Below are 26,073 nucleotides of genomic sequence, written 5' to 3' on the forward strand. Positions count from 1 at the left end.
TTGGAAAAAAAAGTACTTATATTAAACAGCTTTGAATATACAACTTTGTTATTTAATTCAACATATTTCGAGGTTTCAATTTAGAAGGCTAGAAGACGTGTATTTTCGAGATCTTTTTATTTGTTTATATTTACATTTCTACTACTGGGCTACTTTAGTAAAAACATAGGTAGGATATTATAATAAAGCAATATCAACCATCCTTCGGGATGCCATTGATGCCTATCAGATGACTGTCCCTTGGTCGCCTCGTACGACATACACGACAGAATATGGAGTGATCTAATTCTAGGACGGAACCACACGCCGACTGATTAAATAACAAGCAAAGTAAATATGAATTAGGCAGGGATTAGTAGAAAATAAGACGCCTCAAACAAACAAGTCATGATTGAAATTTCTGTCGGTTTATTCAATTTGTTCTATATAATTAATTTAGTTAAGCGGGTGCGTGCAAAACTGTTCATTTATATAAACTTCTATTGTTTACGTTAATTTTAAGAGTTTTATTGGTTTATTATACATATTTATGGTTGGAATCTTCTCGTGTATGTATATAAGAGGAGACTCCAAGGGGACCCGAAGGTGTAATATAACTGTGCCTATTATCAAAATCGGTAGATATTGAGCTCACAACCGGATTCCTAAGTACTTTTAAAATAGTTATTTGAACTTTTAAAATAAACTCAGTTAAATGAAATTCTTTCATTAATTTGTAAAAGCTTTATGAAATTCAGAAATTGTATTGACATTGAATAAATATTCCCATCCATCAATACTGAAGAATTCCTAAGTACCTTGTTAACTTATTTCTCTAAGGAATCAACTTGGGAAGTGGTACGTTGTCCTACATTTCGACTTGAAAGTTCTGTAAGCTGTTCTATCTAAGCCTTCTTTCATTTTATGGAATTAAATTATTTCAAAGTTATTTTCGTCCTATTCTTTAATTTTTATTAAATATTTAAATGCAGTGATTCCCATATAGTACTAAAGATAAATAAATAAATATATTAGGACAAATCACACAGATTGAGCTAGCCCCAAATTAAGAAGAACTTGTGTTATGGGATACTAACTCAACGATACTATATTTTATAACAAATACATATATAGATAAACATCCAAGACCCGGACCAATCAGAAAAAGATCATTTTCCATCATGACCCGACCGGGGATCGAACCCGGGACCCCTCGGTTCAGAGGCAAGCACTTTACCACAGCGCCACCGAGGTCGTCAAATAAAATTTTAGTAGTTTCCAAATTTTTTATTCATGTTCTTTATGTGATGTGTCTTTCTTAATTTTATTAAATAATATGTCAACAAACGTGAAGTATACGAGTAGATACGTGACACGCACCAGGCGTATTGCGTGTATTTGATGAATCGATGAATGACCCTTTGGAATAGCGATATTTCGACAATACTAGAGATGAGAAATAAAACTAAGTACTAGAAATAAAATAAAAAATAAGAAATTATGGTCGGCTGTCAATGACAAACTATCTGTCATGTCGCTCTTCTAAATTGATCGTCGAACTGACACTAACGCTTTTTCGAGTATAATAAATAAATTACACGTTATTTTCATGTTAATGTTTTTAATTGTAATAAAATTAAAGCTGGAACTTGACTATAACTTTTACTATAACTTTACCAATAATGGACGAGTAGCTAAATATAGTTTCTTTCTTTCTTACCCGACAATGAAATGGTCACACTCCTCTGACATATAGAACTTTTAATTAACACCAAAATGTAGTATCGTATTTAGAGGTAGATCGTATTTTATAATATAAATTTATGTATATTAATTATGTATATTATAATATAAATTTAAAAAAATATAAATTTGAAATTCTGCTTTTGACGAAATCGAATAATAGCAATTTGTTTCGGGCTGCAAGCGTACCGGCATGTTCAACACAGCAGCGCCATTATTTCAATAAATATCTTTGACTTGTGAACATGAAAGCAGAGGAAACGCCGCCACCAGTAGGTATGTTTGAAGTTTCCCGAATATGTGACGGCAATCGACATTTGACGGCTTTTGCCGGTGTTCGCGCGAGTTTCCTTTCATTTAACTCCAATTTATTCCGAAATTTATTTTAGGAGATGATGTTAGGTAAATACTTTTATTGTATTTACATGTCATAAGCACGTAATACGATGGGTTCGTAATAAACGAACGAACTCGCTTCTTTTTTTTTTGTACGAAGAATTTTTGTATAACTTAAGGACATTTTTGAAGGGGAAAAACAGCTAAAAAGAGATGGATGACTCCGCTATGCTACTTCTCTAATGCTGACGATGAGGTAGAGAGTTAATTTTATAATATATATCTATATTATTAGTATCGTTTGCATAATAAATTTGTAGGTACTCTAACCTCTCTCTTTATTCTTCAACCTCTGTGTACACACTGCTGAGTCGTCTTCTCATGCGTTCCATTCCTTACGATCTTAAGTACTCTTCATCCAAATCACCTTGTTAATAAGAGATAATATTGTTACACAGAATTTTCTTTTGTTTGAACTACTAATGCAAAATTTGTATTGTCAGTTTATATAACTTCGTTACTGTGTAATCCTGTGTAATCAAATAAGTTCGACGCGATCACTTATAATAACCTCAAATTTTCTCAGGAAGTAAATACTATGTGTGTATTTTTATAGAAATAAATGCCTTCAAACACAATGAAATGAACACAATTTTATTATACGTAATGATACCAAAAGATCACAACACTTCAATTACTTTCACCCATATCTGTTCATACGTTTTCGTCAGATTCGTATTGGCGTCCTTAATAAGTTGACCTTTGTTACTAGAGCGTAAAAATCTTACGTGATCTCACGTAAACCAACGTGGCGTCTTATCAAAGTTATCACATCAGACATCGGCCTGGACAGACGGCGGTGGACTCGGCTGACCTACATCATCCCAGTTCACTGGACTTGTCTTATAAAACGGATAATTTTCTGCTTGAAATGTACGGTGAGTGAACAAGTCAATATTACTATAACATAATGGATCTTGGCCACTATATTAAACACATCGAGACAGAATGTACTAGAGGCGTTACTCTAAACATATTTGTGTTCCATTCGCAATCAAGATTGTTAATTACAGAATAGTTATAGAATATAATAGTTTGTAAGTACCTACAAAATTTTAAAATAATTAGTTTTGTTTCAAACTATATAACAGTATTATAAAGATAACTATGTAACTTTATAGTTTGTTACATTTGACTAGATGATATATGAAATGTCTATTACGTACTAACCCCTATATCGTATAAAAAAAAATTAAAAAAATGTCCAGACTATCTGCTGAACTCAGGCTGTCCAGCCTTTTAATGAAATTGATGTCAAGAGTCCCTACTTAGCCAGTCAATTCAATTTGACCCTGCGTAAACAACAAAGTCCATCCACTTCTGATCCCTCGGGTTACGAATAACGGATAACGGGTCCTGCTTTTGTTCAGATTTTTATCCGCAAATACGGTCCGGCTGTAATGAAAATTATGGTAATGATTTACATGCCTGTTTCACCATATAGTCTAGTATTAATGCAATTGTTTTAATTTGTGATGAGAATAGTACCGACACAGGTCAGTCGATTAGATTTGTTATTGTATTGACAGCTGGGCACATATCGCTGAGAACCGATGGCCGATGGAACGGAAAGATTCTCTAAATGTCGATCACGAACCGAAAAGCACAACGTAATACACCCCCCGACCAGGTGGTCGGGTGTCCTTCACGACATCAAGTATGATTGATTAAAGATAAACCATATTAATTAAAGATAAACCATGAAAGAAGCAAAATATATTTTCAAAAGGAACTTTACAAAACTTGATTTGTACAAATCAAATTATGGATGATTCGCAAGCTAATGCTCTGACAAATAAGTATGCCCAAACCGTGCGATTGTAAGAAAACATATTGGGAAGTAAACCCTGGGCCCCGACGCTTTATGGCGGTGGAAGAAACCGGGAAAATGCTCAGATAAAAGGGAGAGAATAAGGAAAATGTTGATATTGCAAATCAATTGATATTAAGATCATACACGTACGTACGGGCTTCTTGTCCTAAGGGCATACCCGAACTATATACTAACGATACTACTTATTTTTGTAAACTCGTGCTTGTTAGCAAAAACAACAGAATTTAGAGCCATTTACATGCGATACGGGTGAAAACGGCGCGACATTCTGTTCAGCATTTTTATAGTTCTCGGGATGGGTTTATTCAATTTTCAGCTTTCTAGCGGCAAAGAGAAAATATATGTAGTTTTATATGATTTTTGCCTCGTTCTAATGAAAATAAATTAAATTTTCGATAGAAGTCTTCGATAGAAAACTAGGGTTTGATAGAGAAATCGAAAAAAATATTGTTGAAAATGTAAATTTGCATTCGTCCTCTCAATTAAAATAGTATCAATCTATGCTTTGTATATATAACTTAACCTAAGTTATTTCGTTTATTTTATGGTGTGTAAAGATTTCCATCAAATGATAGTTAAGTATTGGAGCTCGTTTACGAGTTTTGTCAACGTCTGTATCTGCTTGCGTCGAAAAGTTCAAACGGGTATAAATAACTTCTAAGTGTGGAGTAATAAGGTTCATTATGAAAGACTTATGCTTTATTTTATCGTACCATAGGAGTCGTTATCGTTAGTACTTTGGATCGTAAAAGTCTGTTTTCGTAGTTGAAGTGTTTTGTAGATGTTTTGCTACACTTTGTTAAAACAATTTTAAACGTCGTAAGTTCGAAAATTATTGTGATGACAATTTCTTAAAATTATTTCGCGCAAGACTTGTGTATTTGCTTGGAAGGATGTGAGTAGGTAGTTTTTCATTAAGTACATACCTTATTTATTTATCGTTCCGGTCGAACCTCTGTTGAGCCTGAAACAACAAAATATTTTTGAAGCGCTTATTGTAATGTTTTACTTCATAATATTTTAAATGGTATTTAAATAATTTTGCTAAACCACTTTTTTATTAATTTTAAAAATATTTAACGAGATTTTAAGAAAATCAGGACTGGGGCGGGAATCGAACCCATGACCCTGGCAAACCGGAACAGTGTTCTTTACCACTGATGGTATTCAACATCAAATTCAAATAATTTATTCAGAAATTAGACCTTGACAGGCACTTGTTCTCGTCGATTTTTATATTTATAGTTATTTCTCACAAGCTACAAACTACTGGTATTTCGGAACGACCACTGCTGAGAAGAAATGCCGAAAGAAACTCATTTGAACAGTGTTTTTCCCTATCATGCCAGATATGTTATTGAATGGTATTCTTGGTGTTTTATTCAGTTGTTGGTGTGGTTTCAACCAGGTTTTATATCCATACGATTTTTAATTATTATTAGTTCAATCGAAACCAGAATCAGCTTTATAAAACGAAACATTCATCAGAGTTTAATAAAGCTGAAGCAATGGTTTCAAATCAATCGAACGTAAAGTATTTACACCTTTTCACGTCAAATTTACTGCTTGTACTACTTAGGAATAAACTAAAATCTACATCTCACTATTTTAGAGTCGGTATACTGCTAGGAAAAAAGATGAAATATGTGCTGTTCATGATCTTATGTGGACAGATATAATAATTTCTTATATTCATAAATTAAGTACTAGAAATTAAGATTCACTAGACTGGAAACTCTTCATAGACGTTTGAATGAGGCCGAAACTCTGGAATTCTTCGATATTACTTATGAGGATAATTTTCGTTGGCCCTGACCTAAATATTCATCGAGGCTCACAGTCTTCGAATTATTCATAGTAGTTAAGAGTATTCTTTTAATAATCATTAATAATAAATATATTACTTGAATTAACATTTCGTCCTGTTTTACACGGGTTTATCATACCTATATTTATCGATAAACCATGGAAGAAATTCAAATAATAATAAAGTGAAAATCAATCAGTACGCGATGCGTTTAGGTAACAAAAAAAAAAGAAACGACTTTATTTAAAACTAAAACAAACCTATACTTACTAGCCGAGTAGGTTAAAAACAAGATAAAATAAACTAATACATTCTCTCATTTTATTCTCCTATACATTGCCTCGCAGGCTATAAAACTGCAACTACCGAATCGATGATTGCGAATAAAATCGTAATCAATTATCGATAATTTTCCTCATGGTTCAACCCGCTTGTTTGTCAGATACTCGCTATCAATCAACGTGATTGATCTCCATCGAGTCCAGGATATTATTGCATTTGGAATCGAATGTTATTACTACGAGAATAACGAACGTTTTGAAATTAATCAGATTCGATAGGCACCATAAAATCTTCATCGTTGTCGTTTTTTAAGCGGCACAGAATCAAGTGCACAGATCATTAACATCTTGGGAAACAGAGGGACCCTGAGCGAAGTCTGTCAATGCCAAACAATGCTCGCTCCGCTTCTTAATGAAGCTGAGTTGGCTCGATTGAGCAGCAGCGCCAATTCTTTATGCAGAGAGAGCCAAGACAAGTGGCTTAACTGTGTAAAGTTAAAGTAGAGAAAAGCAAGAAGTAAGGTGCATAGGTTATTATAATAATTAGCAGTAGTACAAGTAAGCGGGGCGTGTGGCTAAAAGCCTTAAATTAGATCAACTCTATATGCTCCCGTGGATCGTGGCTCTCGTCTCCAAGAGCAAGAATAGCTTTTCCAAAGAGGGTAGATGACAGGTAGGCGGCGGCCCCAAGCCTACCAGACATCATAGTAGAGAATGCAACTGGGAACACGCTCTAATGAGAGAGATGACAGCAACATGTCACAGCGGCAGATTTGGTTGTGGGAATAGTAGTAACTATTGCCTGTCAGCTATAAAGGTTATGGTTCCTTTAGTTGTCACGGGATTGATTATCCACGGGAGGTCTTATTGTTGGTCGGCCACATGCCTGTGATTCCAAGGTGTAAAAGCTTGCAGCGATGTCGTGTCGTCTGCCGCTGCGACATGTCGCTAGCTTCCAAATTGCATTTTTACCTATGAAAGATGTCGACTTTATTCTTTCATCGTTGAAACATATGTTTCGTGAAGTGGCTGCGTAAAAATAGATCTAAGGCTATTACATTACGCCATGTATGTTATGTACCTACAGCGTGGGCTGTTGGATGCATGCAACATAGCTATTGTTATAGAATTTGAAGAACTTTACGATACCAATTGCTATAAGTTTTTGATAATAACAAAAAATATAAAATAACAATGAGATGAAAAAAAATTTGTTAAACTAAGAACCTACCTAACTTGTTTTAAAAGTAACTTGGCGTAAAATACTTAAAAATTACTTTCCTATTAGAAATAAGGACAGTTTTACTATTTAGTGATAAAATGAGTAATACCTACTTATAATGCTAAATGCTGTAACATAAACATTTTCATGGCTTCTTAGTATTTTTTCTTCCTTATTTTCAGTTAACAACAAAAAAGGAAGAACTCCACAACTCATAAAAATTGGTATTAATTACATACTTGTAAAAGGAAAATATGAAGTCAATAAGAAACATTGACACAAATACAAAATCTATTTACAAAATCGGTGCGACTCCAATCACAAACTTCATGGCAATCAAAATCGCGAATTAAAATAACGTCAAGGGAAGTACTTTTCGAAGCCAATTTATAAACGAGAAATAGGAAATTATACCTTCAAAATCGGAAGCTTAATAATTCGTTTTCGTAAGGAGGTGAGGATAAATCGATGTTATAAATCCTGTGTTCACACCCACAGATTTTCACGCGATACAAGTCCGCCAGAGGGCAGGATCGCCGGCTTTATTTTCTCACTGAGATTTACCTTTAAATACATCAAAATATTTTCGTTAAATTACATAGGCAAGATTTTTTTATCATATTCTCAAATATATCGATTTTGTTTTCATATCATTTTATATCACACTCATTGACGACAAATGAGACGACCATGCAAATTCTAAACATAAATAGCGCGATTTCTATAGTGATTATATGTAAAGCTGATTACCGGCTTCTAAAGAGAACTCAGGGCTTTCGGGTCCGGACCACCGAATTTTCGTAGCACACTCCTCTTTATCAAAAGAAAAATACAATTTAAAAACGGTATACCTAGTTGGACTGCAGCAGGGCCTGTAGTTATTTATACTCTTCATTCCATGTAAAGTTGTTCAATTCATATTAATAAAGCAACAGCTTAGCTTAGGTCCCAGATATATTTTACACCAGGGCCTGTGGTTAACTAGCTATGCCACTAAACAAACTCCACTGAAGCTGTTTTAGGTCGCAGCGATGTAGTAATGTCAATAATGGGAAACTTGAACATGTCCTCTGTGACACCGAAAATACGTCGGTACCTAATTGTGTCAAACTCAACTATTTATAGGTTGGCAAAGATGGCATAATAATGGGTAAAGTATGAAGGCCGGGAAAATTTCCCCACCTACTCGTAAACTACATTGTCAAGGCTCAGTGTGAAGGCGGGTCAGCCGTGGAAAGGATAAAAATATTTTATACCTATCAAAAATAATAACTTTGTTTTAGAAGCATGATATTGCAAGACACCATTACACATATTTCCAAAATTTATATTTAGCATAATAAATTGAAAGCCTCTATGCTTCTTCTTCTCTCTCTCTCAATGTCTTTCGCGCATGGGTCTTGTGCGCAAATGTATTTCGCGCATAAGTCTTTACGCCCATACGGCTTTCGCGTATGTGTCTTTGCGTGCAAGTGTCTTAGCGCGCAAATGCACCTTCAATACACCTTCCTCAGGTACTAGTTATAGGAGAAAAGTGTACAAAAATCCGTCCGGTAGTTTTTGAGTTTATCCTTTTTATAATAGACTAGTATTAGGTATGTGTAGGTAGATATTAGGTAGGTCTACACGTGCTTGTTAAATCTCCATAAATGTTACTTGCTTTGTGTCTCTTTTGTTTTGTCGGTCATAGCTTATGTACTGACTATTATTAAATTATTTACATCTGCACTTATTGACATTCGACTTTTAGTTACTGCAATCTAAAAAATGTCTTTTTTTAATCTTGAAAATCATCGTATTAAAAATCTATTAAATCATATTACTTCTTATAATGCTACTACTTAAGGTTCAGTATTAAATAAAAATCTCTTAAAATTCCTATTACTGCGTTTTAGGGTCTACACGGCAGACTAGATATACTCATTTCCTTCGAGCTACGTAATGTCCATATAAATCGTTGGTCTCGCAACATATTTCCTCGATTAATAACTATTCACTTGATTACTAGCCATCATTTCACGCTCAGCATTGATTTATGAAACAATCCGCTGTTTGTTTCGCGCTTATCTTTATTTGATACTAGATTAATGTTTTAACTTTTTGTAAGTAACGAAGTTATAGCTCAAATATTAAATATAATATATTTCAGTCTCATATTATGAGACAGAAAAAAAATTTTTTGTGTATGATAACTACCATAGCAGTTGTAGGCGATAAAATCAATAAGCTACATTTTAGTTACAAAAAGCGTTGTAGGAAAAAAGCGTTGATATTTTTTTATTTCGTCCAAAAAACGTTTATATTTCAGTAACATGGACAGAGAGAAAATTTCGTCTCCAAAATGTCACGTACAGACTGATCACCTCTTCGAAGGGTATAAGTTAGAATTGCCGAATTTTTATTCATAGTGTTTGACTCCAATCGAATGTATCATGCATATTCATAGTCGTATTCCTCATGGCTGAGGGTCGTGGTTATTACGTGGAATGAAACACACACAACAACTTTCTTGGCATTATTAATGGAGTGGTTTGCCATTGCCTTCTCCATTTCACACACAAGTTAATAAGAATCAACCAGTGTGCAGGTTTCCTCACGATGTTTACCTTCACCGGAAGCAAGTGGTGGACGTTGAAAACTACTATACATGAGTCAGATTGGTATACAAACTCATGTGGCACGAGTAGGATTCGAACCTGGGACCTTTCGATCTACAGGCGGGCGTTTTAACCATTATACCACCACCGCTTCATGCATAATAAAAATAGGGTACCTATAGAAAATATATTTAGTTTTTATTTTGAAAATAAGCTGAAGTGTGAGTGAAGAGAAGGGTAACTGAACAATCTGATTCGTGGGATAAATAATAAATTTAATAAATGATTGATTCATTTTATCATTTTTAAAAACTAATCATTCCAAATATTGCACTTTTTTATCAGATAGTACCTACTATTGATTGCGAGCAGAACCCACAATGACCATAGAATAGACCATATACATATAACCAGTCATATAAAATACACTCCAAGAGGTAAACACGTTTTACGTACATTACAGATGCTATCTTCACCTACATAATCTATGTTCCGTTTCCGTCACAAAAATTGACGTCAACGAGGTTGGCGGCGGCCTATCTTCTCCTGAAAATTCGTGTGGGATTTTTTTTTATGTCGTTCGGAAATTTGGGTTCTCCTAACGTTACACTTGTAAAAGAAAACAAAATTCTTTGAAACATTTTAAAAATAATACTATATTTTTTAAATGAGCAATCAACGTTGGTCACTATCAACTCAGTTGTTGCTTGGCCGGTTTTTAATTAAGAAAAAATTATTACATTTTTCTAATTTTTAAATGTTTATGCACACATTAGCGTGATAGAACGCATCAATTTCTAATATGAAGCCTTTTTGGTACAATTTGAACAAGCGTGGACATTTTTATTATAATATGAGCAAGGGCATGGATGTCGTTAATTTTCTCTGAAACCAACAAATTCAAACATGCGGCGGCCGGTCTTTCCCTTCCTTTTAGTCCAAGAGCCATTAGACTATTAGTCTACAAAGAAGTTGTTACTATTATGAATATTTTTTAAAGTTTAGTATAAGTAATTTAAGTTTGAGTTAAGGTTCTATTTAAATATTTTAATTTCATTAATAAAATTACATTATTTATTAGTGAAAATACCATTTGCATAAAATCTGTTAAAGTAAATTGTGTGTGAAGTTTGTAACACTAAATTAAAATTCACGAGAAAACTTTGAAGTATTATGAAACAAGTGAATAAAGTTATAATAGAAATTGTAGGACCAAAAAATATTCTTGGTTTGTTATATTTGATTTAGAAATAATAAGATGTACCTATGTATTTCATATCGTGTCTTTTTTATTTCATAATTGGTTCATTCGATTAGTTATGGTATGAATGTTGTTTATAGATACATATTAAAAAGAAGTCCAGTGTCGTGTTTTTGAGTTTATTGCATTCTGTATGAACACAATAAACTCAAAAACTACCTTTTCGGACGGATTTTTGTACGATTTTCGCGAATAGATAAGATAGTGTAATTATTTTACAAAATTAAGTTAAAACATAACAAATTTCCAACTTTCAAAGCTTATTATAGCTCCGAGTCTATAATATCATCTGTTTTTTGTAGGTTTAACAAGCAATGCCCATAAAAATTAGTGGGCCAAGGTGCTGCCCTCAATTTCGCTGTAAGGGACATATGATCATGAAATCTCATGCTGATTAAGGTCAAAACGCTTTATTGGATTGAGGGGTTTGTCCTAAATCACAGTGATAAGGTTTAGATGTCCAAAAGAAATTAGCCAGGCGTTTTAATTGTGCTTGAACACGAGATCTCTTACAAATACAATTAAAATCACGACGCTAATTTTGCAGAACTTGTTAGATTTTCAGAAAGAAAGTTAGATTTCGATGGTTTTTATCTGACAGACGATCTCAAAGACAAAATTAATTAGTAAGTATATTAGAAGCATTATTAAAAAATGCCTTTTTTTTACTCTGAATTTTTCTACTTTAGTATATTTATCTGTAATGTGAAAATGTTTGAAGGAAATCTTAAATGTATTGAGAAAAGTTACACTTGTAACTTTTCTACGGATACTTATCCGTTACGTAAAAAAAACATTGTGGATCGTACTTGAAAAAAAAAACATAAATTAGGAAAAAACCTGCCTCACTGAACTTAATTTTTAGTTTATTTTCATCAGTACAAACAAAAAGATAATTCGTTTCACGTAAATATGTGGGTGGTAATTGGTCGCGTTGAAAAGCCGCTTTGCGAGGAAGGAACTGTACGTGGCTCTGACTAATGCGTTTCTTTGCGACTACGTGTGTAAATAAACCTATAAAGCGCTATTTGGACCGGATACGGACGTATGAATTGGAACGCGAAATGTTTTTCTCTTTATGGCTACTTTCCAATTAGTCAAATCAGATACTTTTTTCCAACAGCCTATTGGTTATTAACTGAGCAAAAACATCACACGATAATTAAATGTTACTTTAATTACTATCGGCTTTTTAAATTAAGCGTTTAAATGTTTTTGTCCTCTGATTTAAGTATATAAAAATATATATAACAGAACATAACAAAAAAATTATAGAAATGAAAATTTTCCAATCGAATAGATGTTTGAGTACTTAATTATTTGTAAAGTTCTTACTTCCGTGAATCAAATTCGTTGAAAACAATTGAATAAACCTTGATATTTTTCGTAAGTTTTGTTCAAAGTAAAATCTAAGCTACTTAATATCTTTAAAAATGGAAGCAATAAACTAGTTTTTTTAATACTTCGATTTATCTTGATCTTTTTAGCCCAATGAGGTACGTTTATTCAAAATGATGACAAAAAATGGTTTGTATCTCGTAGGTAAAAACCAAATACGAAAACCAAGCAAGTTAATATTTAAGTACCTACGTAATTATAAATTAAATTGTTGTTAAAAACTTAGTATCGGATAAATAGGTCATCCTTTTACGAGTTTGTTATAAACTGGGATTGGCGGGAGTTTATTTAAAGTTGGCAACTTTATTGCGATGGTGTTGCCCTCGTAAAGTCTATTATATAACGACGTTTTATGGTAAAAAAATGGGATATTTGTACTTGTGTCATCATCATACAATGATTTACGTTTTTAGAACAATATGTGAAAATTAGTTTTGTTATAAGTACATATAGACGTACCTACTTATATACCTACACTTACGTACATTGCATATGTATATCAAGTATATAGATAGGTATGTAAGTAAATTTCAAAAATCAAATAAATAATCTGCAGAGAGTCCGCAAGTTCACGGGTATAAACAAATACAATAGGATATTTCACACCATAAAAATAAATATATTATTTAAATAACAAAATACAATCATTTTATGTCATATTAATCAATTTTAAAAGAAGAAAGTAAGATTTTGCTGGGGATTCCTAAAAATTGGCGACGTGTGTCACAGTTAATGTTCCGTAGACGCATCCAGCAGCTGTCTAGAGCGTGACTTGCGTTCTAAACGTAATACAATTTTCTTCTTACTAAGAATTCTTTATTTTGTTGGATAATATATTTGATAGTCATGCGTTTCCAGTCTAAAGAGTTCAGGTTTCTTGTATTGGAAACATTTTTAGTAGGTAGTACCCAGATTTTCCAATCCGACCAACTAAATGGACCAAAACAGCTGGGCTGAATTCGGGTTGAAACGGGAACAAAATCTTGTAAGTAGGAATACAAGGTAAATGTTATATGTTTCGAGTAGGTAGATAAGATTCTATCTATGCTATAATTTGTTGTGGTTTATGTTTTCAAGACTTTTTAGTATATTTACCTTGGTAGAAGATTTTAAGAAACAAATACAAAATTTTTTTGATAGATAAATACGTCTTTCACTTTCCCAAAAATCTAGAATACTATGTTATGCTAACTTTTTAATATGCATTGTTTAAATTCTTTGCTCTGTTTTTCCAACGAGTTAAAGTACTTACTTAAATTACACTCTTAGTTTAAAAGTGGCTTATTTTTGCCCGCAAATGAAACCCCTTTTGATAAATCGGCACACAGACGCGTCAAATAAAATTAATTTATATTTAGGAGCACTCTTAGCCATGAGCGCTCACATGTTTTCGAGTATTTTTTTTATAATGTTACAAAAGTTATTATATACACTGCGTGACAAACCCCTTTGAATCAGTAAAGAAAAAAGGTATAGGCATAGGTATATATTTTTTAGGATTAAAATATATTATTTAACAACTTTCTCCTAGAAAAGGTATTTGTGCGTTTTATTTCTTTAGCAAATATGACGTGTTCAGTTCATTATATTAACCTACAGATATCATATGAGTAACTTTACATTAAGTTGACTGTATAATCAATCATGGAAATGTAATTATTCTACTTTTTAAATTAACACGTGTAAAAAATAGAATAATTTCTTATAAAATAGAGTAAATATAATTCGGCATATGTCCATACAAATACTTGGTTATTTGTGATCCAACCTATTTACCTAAACGTCGTAATTAAGAGCGAGTTAAAAATGTCTAATATGTGGAGCGCGCGGTCGATGACATAAAAATGTTACATTATTTTATCTCATCTGCTCGCCTGAATCACCTCGTTTAACATTTAAATATGTAAATAGTTGAGCTATGTTTACTTGTAACATTTGTTTATTTAATTATTTTAACGCTCAATCAAGGAAGAGCGAAATCTCCTAGCACATGCAAAATTTACTGATTTCAAACTATAGGTACTATAGGGATGACTGTACTGAATTATTTTGTCTATGACTCCTCTTTAATATGCAACGGCATTTAGTTAGATGCTCCATAAAACGTTTGGTATTTTCGATATAATTTATTCAAAAAAGGGACAACGACAAGAAATGAGCCTTTTTTAGTTATTGCGTGAAACGTGTAACTTTTCTACGTATAAATTTTCAAATTTACACTGAGTTACAGTATGTAACAGGCTAACAGTACTCGTGAGATTAAAAAAATGTAACTTTAGATATAACGCTGTGGCGCCAAAATATTCGCCATTTTAAAAAAAGTTGTTCAGAACTCAGTCGTGGCAGCACATTAGACGCATCCTCTAGGGTCCAGTACGGGTACTAATTAAATCAGTCTGGTCCTCAGATGTCTTTGTCTGGTCGGAAAATTTTATTTTCAGTTTTTATGATATTATGCTATTAGATGATTAGTTGTATTAATATTTTGTACACACTAATAACAATTTAAAAAAACCAAGACCAAAATGGAGGCGCGATCGTAATGTCAAAGATCTCAATTTAAACGAAAATTTAATTAGGGATAAGTAAATGTATTTTTTTTATCATGTTGGTAACATAATGAAGAACGGAAACCACTTGGAAATAAAGTTTAAAGTGAGGAGACCAGTATCCGGCTACAACTCTGTGTTTTGTGAATGTCGCAGGACGGTCACTAGATCGGTGGCGGGCTACCACAGCTCTGACTCAACTGTAAGTAGGTACTTATATAAAATAATTTTACGACGAATGATTCAACATCTAAACCTAACTATGTACCTATCTAATATTCTATGAACCATATAAATCCTTTATCACTTTAATGTTCACAAGTTTTGTCAGGCATATCACATACCTATACAAAACTGATTCAAACTAGTATAATGAATATAAAGTGTCACTAAATATGTATTATTTCATTGATTACTGAACTTATTATAAAACATTTAGGCTTCCATTATAATAAATTGTCGCAATAAGTTATTACAATTCTGAATCACAAAAATGAAAATTAATAGGAAAAAAATATTAAAATACTCTGGCTTTCAGATTAGAATTTAAGTTCATTTTGCGGCAGTCATGAGACGACAAAATTATACAAAATTGATAACGCAATTATGTGCTTAAACATCGAAAATACATGTCTTTCATCTCTATATTGGGATAATAAAGATCCCATCGTCAAGAAAGTCACATGTTCGTAAACATCATAACATTTCATTCTCTTCAAAGAAATATCTAAGAGTTGTTTACCCTTCTATCTTTGTTTGTTGGGTTGGGAGCACTATGAAGAGGGACCCATTTTCATCGTCGGTATATTGCCTTTAATAATATTTATTTTGTAGACTAACAACTGTTATGTATATTGAATTTTTTAATGGATAGTGTACATTTATTTTTTTACGGACAAATCCCAGTTTTACACGAGCTGATTCCCCTCGAACCCTCTGAGATTTGAAAGCATTTGTCTAGCGCAGGTAATGGCCACAATTAGTGAAGGCTTAAACATTAATTGGGACAAATGTGCGGCACAAATTAGGGTAGGTAACAGTGGCTATTGTAATATTGTAGTAAATGACCCTCGGACTAACACCATAGGGGTAGGAGATCAAAATATTTGCAACTTGCTTTTGCTTGCGGCTTCCTTTTCCTTTCCAAAACCTAATTAAGTAGATACATAATAAGCAAAAAGGTAACAACAAATTAATAAACAATTATTTAGAATACCATTAGGATGGGATATAATAGTATGGTAATAAGTGAATTACCTATATGCTTTCGCATTTGGACCATTAAGATTTTAGTTGAATACAAAGGCTTATAAAAGAAGAGGGAAAGGAAAAAGAGATGGATGGATTGGCTACAGACTTGACAAAAGGAGAGACTTTTTTAAGGATAACACTTATTATGCTCACCCTAGGAGTTGGGATATGTACCGTTTAAAGACTGACTATTCAAATAAGATTAAAAAAAAAACACAGTGTAATAGGTATTACAATTTTAAGACCAGAAATTTTAAGACAATCATCACCCAGGTCTAATGACATTATCAGATGTTATATATTTTCTTTAGTAATTGTAACCCCTTTACCTTATATAAAACTATAAAACTATCTTGGCATTTGTTATAGTAAGCTGCCATGTCAGTTGTTGTACTGTCAACTGCACGCCAAGTTAAACATCGCAGCAGCACTATGTCACCAGTGGCGGATATGCTATGAATCTGGATAGTTCGGTATTCTGTTATTTATACTAACTACCGAGCCCTTATCACAAACTTGAGACATGGAGTTGTCACACTGTCTATCAAACAACGCTTTCTGACAACATATATTAATATAAAACATTTACTCATATACTTAAGTACTTACATAAACTACCTAATAATGCTGACCGTATAAAATCTTTTTTAATAAAATGGAATTAAAAAAAAATGTTGTGCGAATAGTTGACCAACCTCTAAATTTGTCCTTTATTAATTATGATCGGATTAAAACGAGAATTATACAGGTTTATACAAGATACCTATGTCTTGTATAAACCTGTATAGTAAATTGTACATACGAAGTGGTAAGATGCATTCATTCATTATTAAGCCCTCATGATTTAAACCTATCGTTAATAAGCTTGTAGCTGTATTCCATTTATCGGCAAATAAAACTTTGTGTTGTACCTCACAGCTCTTTATTATTGATAAAGGTCCGGAACCTCTTAAATATTATATTAGACCAAGCCCTTCGTTAATAGGATCTTTACAATTTTTACTTTCTCTTTCTTACATCTGCGACAAACCGAAGTTCAACCAGTCTTTTTCTGACAGATTCGAGGTACCTAATCCTCGAAGCACATCTATTGAAGTACACTTTAACTATTCCTCGAATTGCACCTTTTAGCAATTAAAAAATACTCTTCGATGAATATTAAGATGGGCTACATTAGATGAGCTTTAAAACGGGTGCGCTTTGAGGAATACCTCACAGCTTTATGTAACCATATTATGGTGCCTAAGGAAGGCTAAATTTAAGTTTACGTAACTTGCGGAGACTTTCATAATTTATGTTTTCTGTATTTTTTGTGTAAATTTTTGCCATCTCAGCTGAGGATAGTTAAGTACTGCTTAAACTTTTCATATTTTTTGAACTTATCGACAGTTTTATTAATAATAAATAAATCTCTGTCCATATTATAAAAGTGCCAATAAATTTCCAGAACACATTTATTACTCGTTTTTCTATTAAACAGATTTATTGCAATTTGCTTCTCCGCTTGTCGAGGGAGCTCTTAATTCCTTAGTGTCGATTTGGTCATTAGCTTTCAGTGTTAGTCGTATTTCTTGTTGCCGCGAGGGATTCGGTGATTTACATGGAAATAGAATTGGACCATGTACGGACACGGAGAGAGTGAAAAAGATTGAACGGGCAGTAAAAATAGATAGTGATACTATGAACTACACAAAGGTTAAAATAGCCTGAATCAATTTATAAACAAACCGAACCAATTTTTATTCCTAAAGAAATAGGTGTATATGAGGTTTTTTTGGATCTGACCTTACGTTCCACTAAACCATCTCGTGGCGATAGTGAAAGATAAATAAATAAATATATAAGGACAAGTCACACAGATTGAGCTAGCCCCAAAGTAAGTTCGAGACTTGTGTTATGGGATACTAACTCAACGATACTATATTCTATAACAAATACATAATTATATAGATAAACATCTAAGACACGGGCCAATCAGAAAAAGATCATTTTCCATCATGATCCGACCGGGGATCGAACCCGGGACCTGTCGGTTCAGTGGCAAGAACCTTACCACTGCGACACCGAGGTCGTCAAAAAGATAAGATTTTTGAAAATAAAAGATTTAGAATAGTGTTTGGCTTTCTATTAATCTAGTGATTATATTCCGTTTCTAACTTTTTTGGAAAAAAAAAAATTCAAAGGTACCTAGATATTTAAAACGGAATGTTAAATCAAACTCGACTCTTGAATACGCTAAGAATTTAGGTATAGTTGGCAGAAATTCCCTGACAAATATTTCGCGAATGATAAATAACAATAGAAGGGGGTGTTGTTTTGGTTTGTTAAAGCAGAGTGGGGGTGAAAGGGGTGTACGGGAGGGTGAAAATTGATCACTGTAATTAACTGTCTCCGCTTGATATCTACTAAAACATCTGGGATAAGTAACATAACGGATTGCTTAGCATGCTTCATTTCTCTTGGTATTCAATTTTTATTTATTATTACACTACTACCCCTTCTTAGACAATTAAAAAATTGTCTAAGAAGGGGTAGTAGTGTAATGGTTAAGAAGCCCGCCTGTGGATGGAGAGGTCCCAGGTTCGAATCCTACTCGTGCTAACCTCAAACGCATACGGATGATAGATTTTTATTAGTATTTCTATTCTTAGACTTTATTGCACCCTTCTTGTTCTAAAATTAATCGAAATTTGTCATAATAAATTGAACAAACTAACATAACGCAAATTTTCGAATTGCAGAAATTCGTCGAAAGAAAATTCCTTGCCACTATTCAGTCAAATTATTTATTTAGAGAAATCTTAAGTTCCGCAGTTTTAGAATTCCAATCTCTGTCTTGAATAGAGCTAAGTCACCATTAATTTTTGATTCGAATGCATTTTAGATCAGATTTTATCTTTACCTACATTTTATTCATATAAAAATTAAGCCACATATTAGAGTGTTAACGGCTATTACGGTATTTTAAACGTCCATAATCATTATTAAGGTATAAGAAAGAGTAACAGTAGATATCTTGAAAATGTAGCTAGGCACTATAAAATAATAAAAGTCCCAACAGAATCAAAGGTAGTCAAATCTCGCATTTTGTTAAATATACCTTTAGTTAGACTTTATATTATAAATGAGAATACCTACATTTATTAAACTGACCGCTGGACCACATCTAACCGTTGTTAACGAGATAAATTTATCAGGGTTCAAATCTCCAAAGCAAACAGTCCTTTAAGTTAACAATGTAGATAATCCTGGATATATTTTTCCTGAAAAATGGGCTTATTGAGATTATATTATTATATATTATAATATACCATATGTTTGTTGGTGATTTTTAAATGCGGAATACAACTAGCACGGTTAAGGTTATGACAGATCGTCAACCCAATCATATAGTAGCTTTAATACAGGGTATTTTTTTCCTTTTTGTTAATCTATGCTTTCATTTTTGACATGGCGTTTACATTACAAAAATATCTAGAAAATTATACGCATTATTATTTAAAATTAGATAAGTAGAATGATTTTATAGTGATAAAAAGACGTGTTTTAAAATTTTATTTACAAAAACAGTAAAAAATAATTATATTGAAACGTATCCTTATAAATTCTAATACAAAAATATTTATTTTTAGCATACCTATATAAATATTTATTACTCATATCTATCATATAGGATGCCTAGAGTGTGGGACAGCCTCTGATCCAACTGGACCAGTCTGACCTTATAACCTCAATTTCAAAAAGTTATGACTTCGGATTAGCTATCGGTATCAATACCGATTACAGGTATCTATCCCTGGAGAGATGAAGCTTTAGAAGACCTGGAAGCCCTCCAAGGAACATGCTGATATCTAATGCCAAGTTTTTGTTTGGATCGCAGAGCCATCGAGTAAGAAACTAGGCCGATAGCCAAACAGATCACAATTGTTCCACTGAAGTTAAATTGTGATCATATTCGTAATTAATCGTAGTATCTCGTATCCAGTCTAAATAAGGGCTGATTGGAGTGAAGCCGAACAATGCTGGGTGTTGTTTGTTGGGAATTGTAGTCGGAGACAGGTAGCAGGCCACGCCGGCGACCATCCACTTCACAAACAGCGGCGCGCCCGAGTCGCCCGTGTACATGTGTTGTCTCTTCTTCGAACATTTCGGCGACATCAGGATCTGCGGTCGGCCCAACCCTATCATCTTCTTTTCGTCGCCAAAATAAATAACCCCTTCACCAATTTGAAGAGGCTGTTTGTCGTGCTCAACAAAATCTTTGTATTTCATCAATCTAAGGGAATAACTTGTCAATCCGTACCCGGCATATTTCGCCGCTCTCCCTTCGAGCGATTTGTAATCTGCCGCTAGAAGTCTTGCATAATGCATTTTCATTTTCTCTATATGCAGCAAGCCGATGTCATGTTGAAAGTTTCGTCGCAAACGTACAAATGATTGATGAGGAATTTGATCCAAAACGTTCGATTTGCATGTAGTATCTTCATACGACAGGGACATGTTTCCACAGATTACTAATTGGAGGTTGGGGCGCAGGCAGTGCGCTGCAGTGAGCACCCATTGGCTTGAGATGAGAAATCCAGTGCAGGATCCTATGTACAGGGAGGGCTTGCTTTCTATCATGAGGCGGACGACGAATCGCAACTCATCATCTGTCTCGGTCTCCCCCTCGATGACACGAGGGCGCGGCGTGTGGTACCAATAACGACGGTTCTGAAGGACCTTTGCAGCAGGAATCTCAGTCAAGATTATTACCAGCAAGCACCTGCAAATAGGCCGATTATACTAACATACATCATTCTCATTTCAAACCACAACCAACAGCCCGATGATTTAAATTTTTTGTTTGGTTTTACATTGTTTTGCATTTGGAAGTAGTGCCAATAAAAGATGGCCTATGTCCAGCAGTCATTGGGTTGATATAGGGACTATAGATAAAATATGTAACCAGCCATAATAACATCATATCTAAGAAAAATAAATGAACAATATTAAAAAAAAAACTAGAATACGATTCTACTTGTGAAAAATCATTAAAGTTTTCTTAACGATTTCACAAAAAGTTGAAATTATACTGAAAATGTATTATATTATAATTACAGCTACATTATGACAACATAACTTCTGAAGAAAGTTTTAATGACGAACAAAAGGTGTTAAAAAATTGATATCAAGTAATATTATGTCATGTAAGCGTATGCTGTGTAATAATTTTAATAAACCAGTATTTTTAAATAGTATATATTTTTGAAACTTTCCACAAGTATTAGTATTACAAACAGCTTTACCTACCTTTTAAAAACAAGAATTCTGCGCATATTTGTTACATAAGTAAATTCTTATTATAAATTGTTCAAGACTGGCTGCTACACCAAGTTGTAAAAATGTTGATCAAAAATATTACACATAAACTATAAATTTCGATCGATATCATAAATTCTTTATGACACGTTTCAGAGTTGGGTTGGTGATAATTTCGTATATAAGTACTTATTATGGATGTTCAGACTATCCTGACTCCCAGTCATATCCTAATCTGTATAATACTTAAACTACAAAATGAGGCCAAGTAATAATATATTTTGTTGGTTAGTTATAATATAAAGTTTCGATTATAATTTATTATACATTCTATTTGTTATTATAGTAATTTAATGTACTTTTTTGTATTAATTGGCTAATTAATAAATATATTAATTGCAATCTTGGAATGTTTTCATGTAGATATATACTTACCTTAAAAGCCTGGTGTACAAGCAATAATAAATATTTAAACTACAAAATACTAATATTATCATATTACAATGGACTGGACGTACGGAACCCGCGGAAAATAAAATAAATGAAATAATATTTTATCGTACACTAATATATGATGGAGTTCGTTATATCAAATAAGTGTTTCTTACGCACAGCTGTATTTGACAGAAAAAATATTACTTGAAAATTGTTACGCAAATTAAAACACAAACTTCACGACATTTGGAAATTGACGTTAAGCTAAGAAAAACTTTAAGCTTTTGGTCTGTCATATTTTTATTACAATCTGAAATATTTCCAATAAATGCGGATTAGACTCAAATATACTGAACCCTACGCCCTACATAAGTACAATATTTAATTGTGTCTATTATACGCCATTGAAAATATTATGGAATGACACAGTCAAAAGTCAAACTCAAAACCAAGCAAAACAGGAAAACCACAGCTTTTTCGTATCTTTCAAGTATCGCGTGGGATTATCAATCGAATTGGAATGTAGAAATAGTAACAGGTGGGTTACTAGCCCGTATCGCCTAAGAGAAGAATCCGCAGTTCGTAGTTCTTCACTTAATTTGAGCTGGCATTTCGTCACTCCTAGACTTTAACATTTAGGTGTAGCCGCACATTTAATTTCTATCTGAATAAACAGTTATTATTATTATTATTATATTTTTAATTTACCCTTAAATTAACGCTAACATTTAGTTAATAACTCGTGTTTATCATTGTTAAAATAATTTCTACAAATAAAGATTTGTAAATGGAACTTGCTATATTTTTTGCTATATATATTTAACCGAAAATTAAATAAAGTTTATTTTGATTGATGAAGATAGTCTCATCCATAATTGAGTACATAAATAGGTATGTTCGTTAGACTTTGATGTTCCCTTTTGTTTGTGGATAAATCCCATCTAAACATAAACGCTTATAAGAATGTCAGCCTTCAGTCGCTCTCGCTATATTACGCCCATAACGCTTCTTTATTGCCACTGCATCATTTTAATGACATTCGATAAATGCATAAGTGCCAATCTCGTTCTTATTTACGTCTTTTATATGTAAAACTACATGACAATTTATTACTATTAATTAAAAACTTTTTTAGACTGTGCCCAAATTCTGGCAATCAAAGGCTTGATGTTATGGAGGTCGACATGCGCCAATGGTCTGCTACTAGGGATGTTGGAGAAGTAAGTAGAAAGTGGAGACGAAAAAGTAGAAAAGCAGAGAGCAGCTGTCAAGATCCGTTTTCTAAAGAACGCTTAAAGGTTATGGTATCAAATGCTAAGATTTACGATCTCTTTTGTAGCTTTATATAACTGACAGCTTTAGCCCGTGGCTTCGTACACGTGAATTTCAGTTATTAAAAGGAATCAAAGTAAAATTTCAGTTATTCTTTTATCGTGTATCATGTAAGACTGGTAATATTTACTTATTACTATGATTCAAATTCGTATTTTTTGTCATCTTTCGTTCAATTCACCGTTTCCCGCTACGATTTCCGCTACGTGTCTCGTTTCGAAAATTGTCCTGTCCCGTTTCCTGCAAATTGTCCCGTAACCGACGCGTGCCGAATATTTCATGGACTCTCTCATCAAAAATAATAAAGTTTCGCATAAATTCCACCCCTACATAATTCCCCTGGAGATGCAATTTTCAAAATCTAGTTATTGCTTTATTATATTGTAATCACCAGTTTTTACCTAAAATTTCAAGTTATGTTGACTTATGAAATTCCATACAAATTTGCAACCCCTATTTCTATTTATAAAATTATTAAAAATTAGGTACATCCCTATCCCCTATAGGGATGTAATTTTCAAAATCTGATTAATGCATTATTATTTTGTACTAATTACAAATTTAAGTAAAAAAATCATATATCTCACTCGACGAAGTTTCATACAAACTGGCAACCTCTATTTCAACATCTTAGGGATGGAATTTCGAAATATCCTTTCTTAGCGGCCGTCTCCTAGTCACAATCCACCTTCCTGCCAAATTTCATTTTCATGAACTCAGTATTTTTCGAGATTTCGTGATACGTGAGTGAGTGAGTGAGTGTTTTTAGCTTTTATATATATATATATATATATATATATATATATATATATATATATATATATATATATATATATATATAGATAAATCAATCTATTACGATACATTACTTACGAGCGAACCCTACGCTCTCAGTAAAGCTCTAGCCTTACACAATTCACGCGTTCCTAATCACTATACCACAGACAGATAGCTGCTCTTCAAAACACATTACAATCGGAACATTTGTTGCCATCATTAGTAAAATAAATGGAACAACTGTGTGAAGTACGGTCTACGCCTCATCTACCTTATATGTACAATGCAAATTGCACTCCATCATCGCCACATAAGGTCCTGATGGTATCTTGATGTTCAGGTGACTGTACTTTGAAATGGAAAATGAAGCATTTAGCACTGAAACTTTTATTGGGATGTGAACTCGTTTTATTTAAGTATGTAGCAAAATGTAGAATGAATCGATATAATTGTTCAAATGTAACTTTACTATCTATATATTTATTATTTTATTACTCAAGTATTAACTAAGAACTCACATAGGGAATAAAAAAATCAAGACATACACATTTTTGAAGAAAACAGTCAAAACAAATTCAATTAAACAGAATAAATAAATTTTAACGAACGATTGACCAGCGCCACAAGAAATAAATATATTTTTGTGAGACTTAAAAAAAAAACAGGAGGCTAGAAAAGCAATTTAGGTCTGAATTTGAAAGGACTGAGAACCAGGCCCTAATGTTATAAAAGGACAAGGGCTTTCACGAGCCCTTTGTAAGTAAACGAGATCGCTAATTGCTATTTCAGCTCAGACTTGTGCAGAACTTCGTGCATTAAACAGGATAATGACAAAATCCATAAAATAACACGGATAACGACGAGATCCCTTCTTATTGAATTTTGCAAAAAAACAATGCTAACATAAACTCATCTATTAATATAGGCTTACGGGTATTATACAGTGGGTTGCACAAGTCAACTTTAACCTGCAGATAAAAACGCAAAGTACGCCGACGGCATTAAAGTTAATATTTTAAAGTTGTAGTTTACTGGTGCAGTTCACCCTTAAATGTATGAAGATATAACGATATACGAGCAAAACTTTTATAAAAAAACAATTTAAGAAATTAAAATGATGCCATCCTTTGAAAGAAAGAAAAAAATATTTGTGTACCTACGTATATTAAATAAAGTGTGGTACTTTTCGTAATAAATAAACACATTAAACAAGGTACCTAAACCAAGTTATTTAGTTTTTTTCGAATACAAGTATCATTTTTGTTACTTTTTCTTATTTTTAACAATAAATAATATTTACGAGTTTACGAGAGGAATTACGAAATAGAAATAAGACGAGCAAAAAGTAGCAAGTGATAAGATTAGTCTTGACCCTGATACAGGGGCGGCTTTACCTATGAAGGGGTGAGGTGGACCCGTGCGCCGATGTAAGGGACGACTAGAGCCTATTAGCTGTGTGTTAACTGATGTGTCACTTCAATGGCTGACAGATATGACAATACATTATTTTATGAAAAGCATGACTTAGTGGGACAGCATTGAATAAACTGCACGGACACTGCAATAAAGGCAAAAATGTTTTTTTTTTGTAAAAAAACGTGTTCAGGAATTTAGTCGATAACGTTTTAAGTGCACCTATTTTAATCGCTTATCACGCATTTTAATATAATAGAGCACACGGGCGTTACATGGGCTAGAGCCGCCCCTGATCTCCCCTTCAATATACACACGTCTAACAGTCGTAAAGACAATTACAGCATTTATGATATTACCGCGAATGGTATACATAAGAGAATTGAAATTTTCATTAAATAAAACGTTTGTAATGTGCGTTTATGATACCACAAGGCTGAACTATATGTTTACATTATTATTTTACCAGATTCCCAGTTGTATTATACTACTTCCTA

At 33.1% G+C, this 26,073-nt stretch overlaps 2 protein-coding genes across 3 annotated transcripts in view; both read right to left on the reverse strand.

Moving 5' to 3' along the window:
- LOC128674232 (uncharacterized protein) overlaps nucleotides 1-26,073 on the reverse strand; it is a 62,533-nt gene that overhangs the window by 23,648 nt on the left and 12,812 nt on the right. The window contains exon 2 of one of the 2 annotated variants that reach the window (XM_053752691.2): nucleotides 4,879-4,916. The exons of the other annotated variant lie outside the window; for it this stretch is intronic. The gene's annotated coding sequence lies outside the window, so the exon portion shown is untranslated. The remainder of the gene's footprint in view (nucleotides 1-4,878; nucleotides 4,917-26,073) is intronic. 2 annotated transcript variants of the gene reach the window in all.
- Nucleotides 19,865-21,723, reverse strand: LOC128674233 (chymase-like). The gene is made up of 2 exons (XM_053752694.1): nucleotides 21,611-21,723; nucleotides 19,865-21,083 (listed from the first exon to the last, which is right to left on the reverse strand). Exons 1-2 carry the CDS (start codon nucleotides 21,634-21,636, stop codon nucleotides 20,237-20,239), a joined length of 873 nt encoding a protein of 290 aa, XP_053608669.1. The 5' UTR covers nucleotides 21,637-21,723; the 3' UTR covers nucleotides 19,865-20,236.

This window comes from Plodia interpunctella, chromosome 12 (assembly GCF_027563975.2).
Source record: "Plodia interpunctella isolate USDA-ARS_2022_Savannah chromosome 12, ilPloInte3.2, whole genome shotgun sequence".
Taxonomy (NCBI): domain Eukaryota; kingdom Metazoa; phylum Arthropoda; class Insecta; order Lepidoptera; family Pyralidae; genus Plodia; species Plodia interpunctella.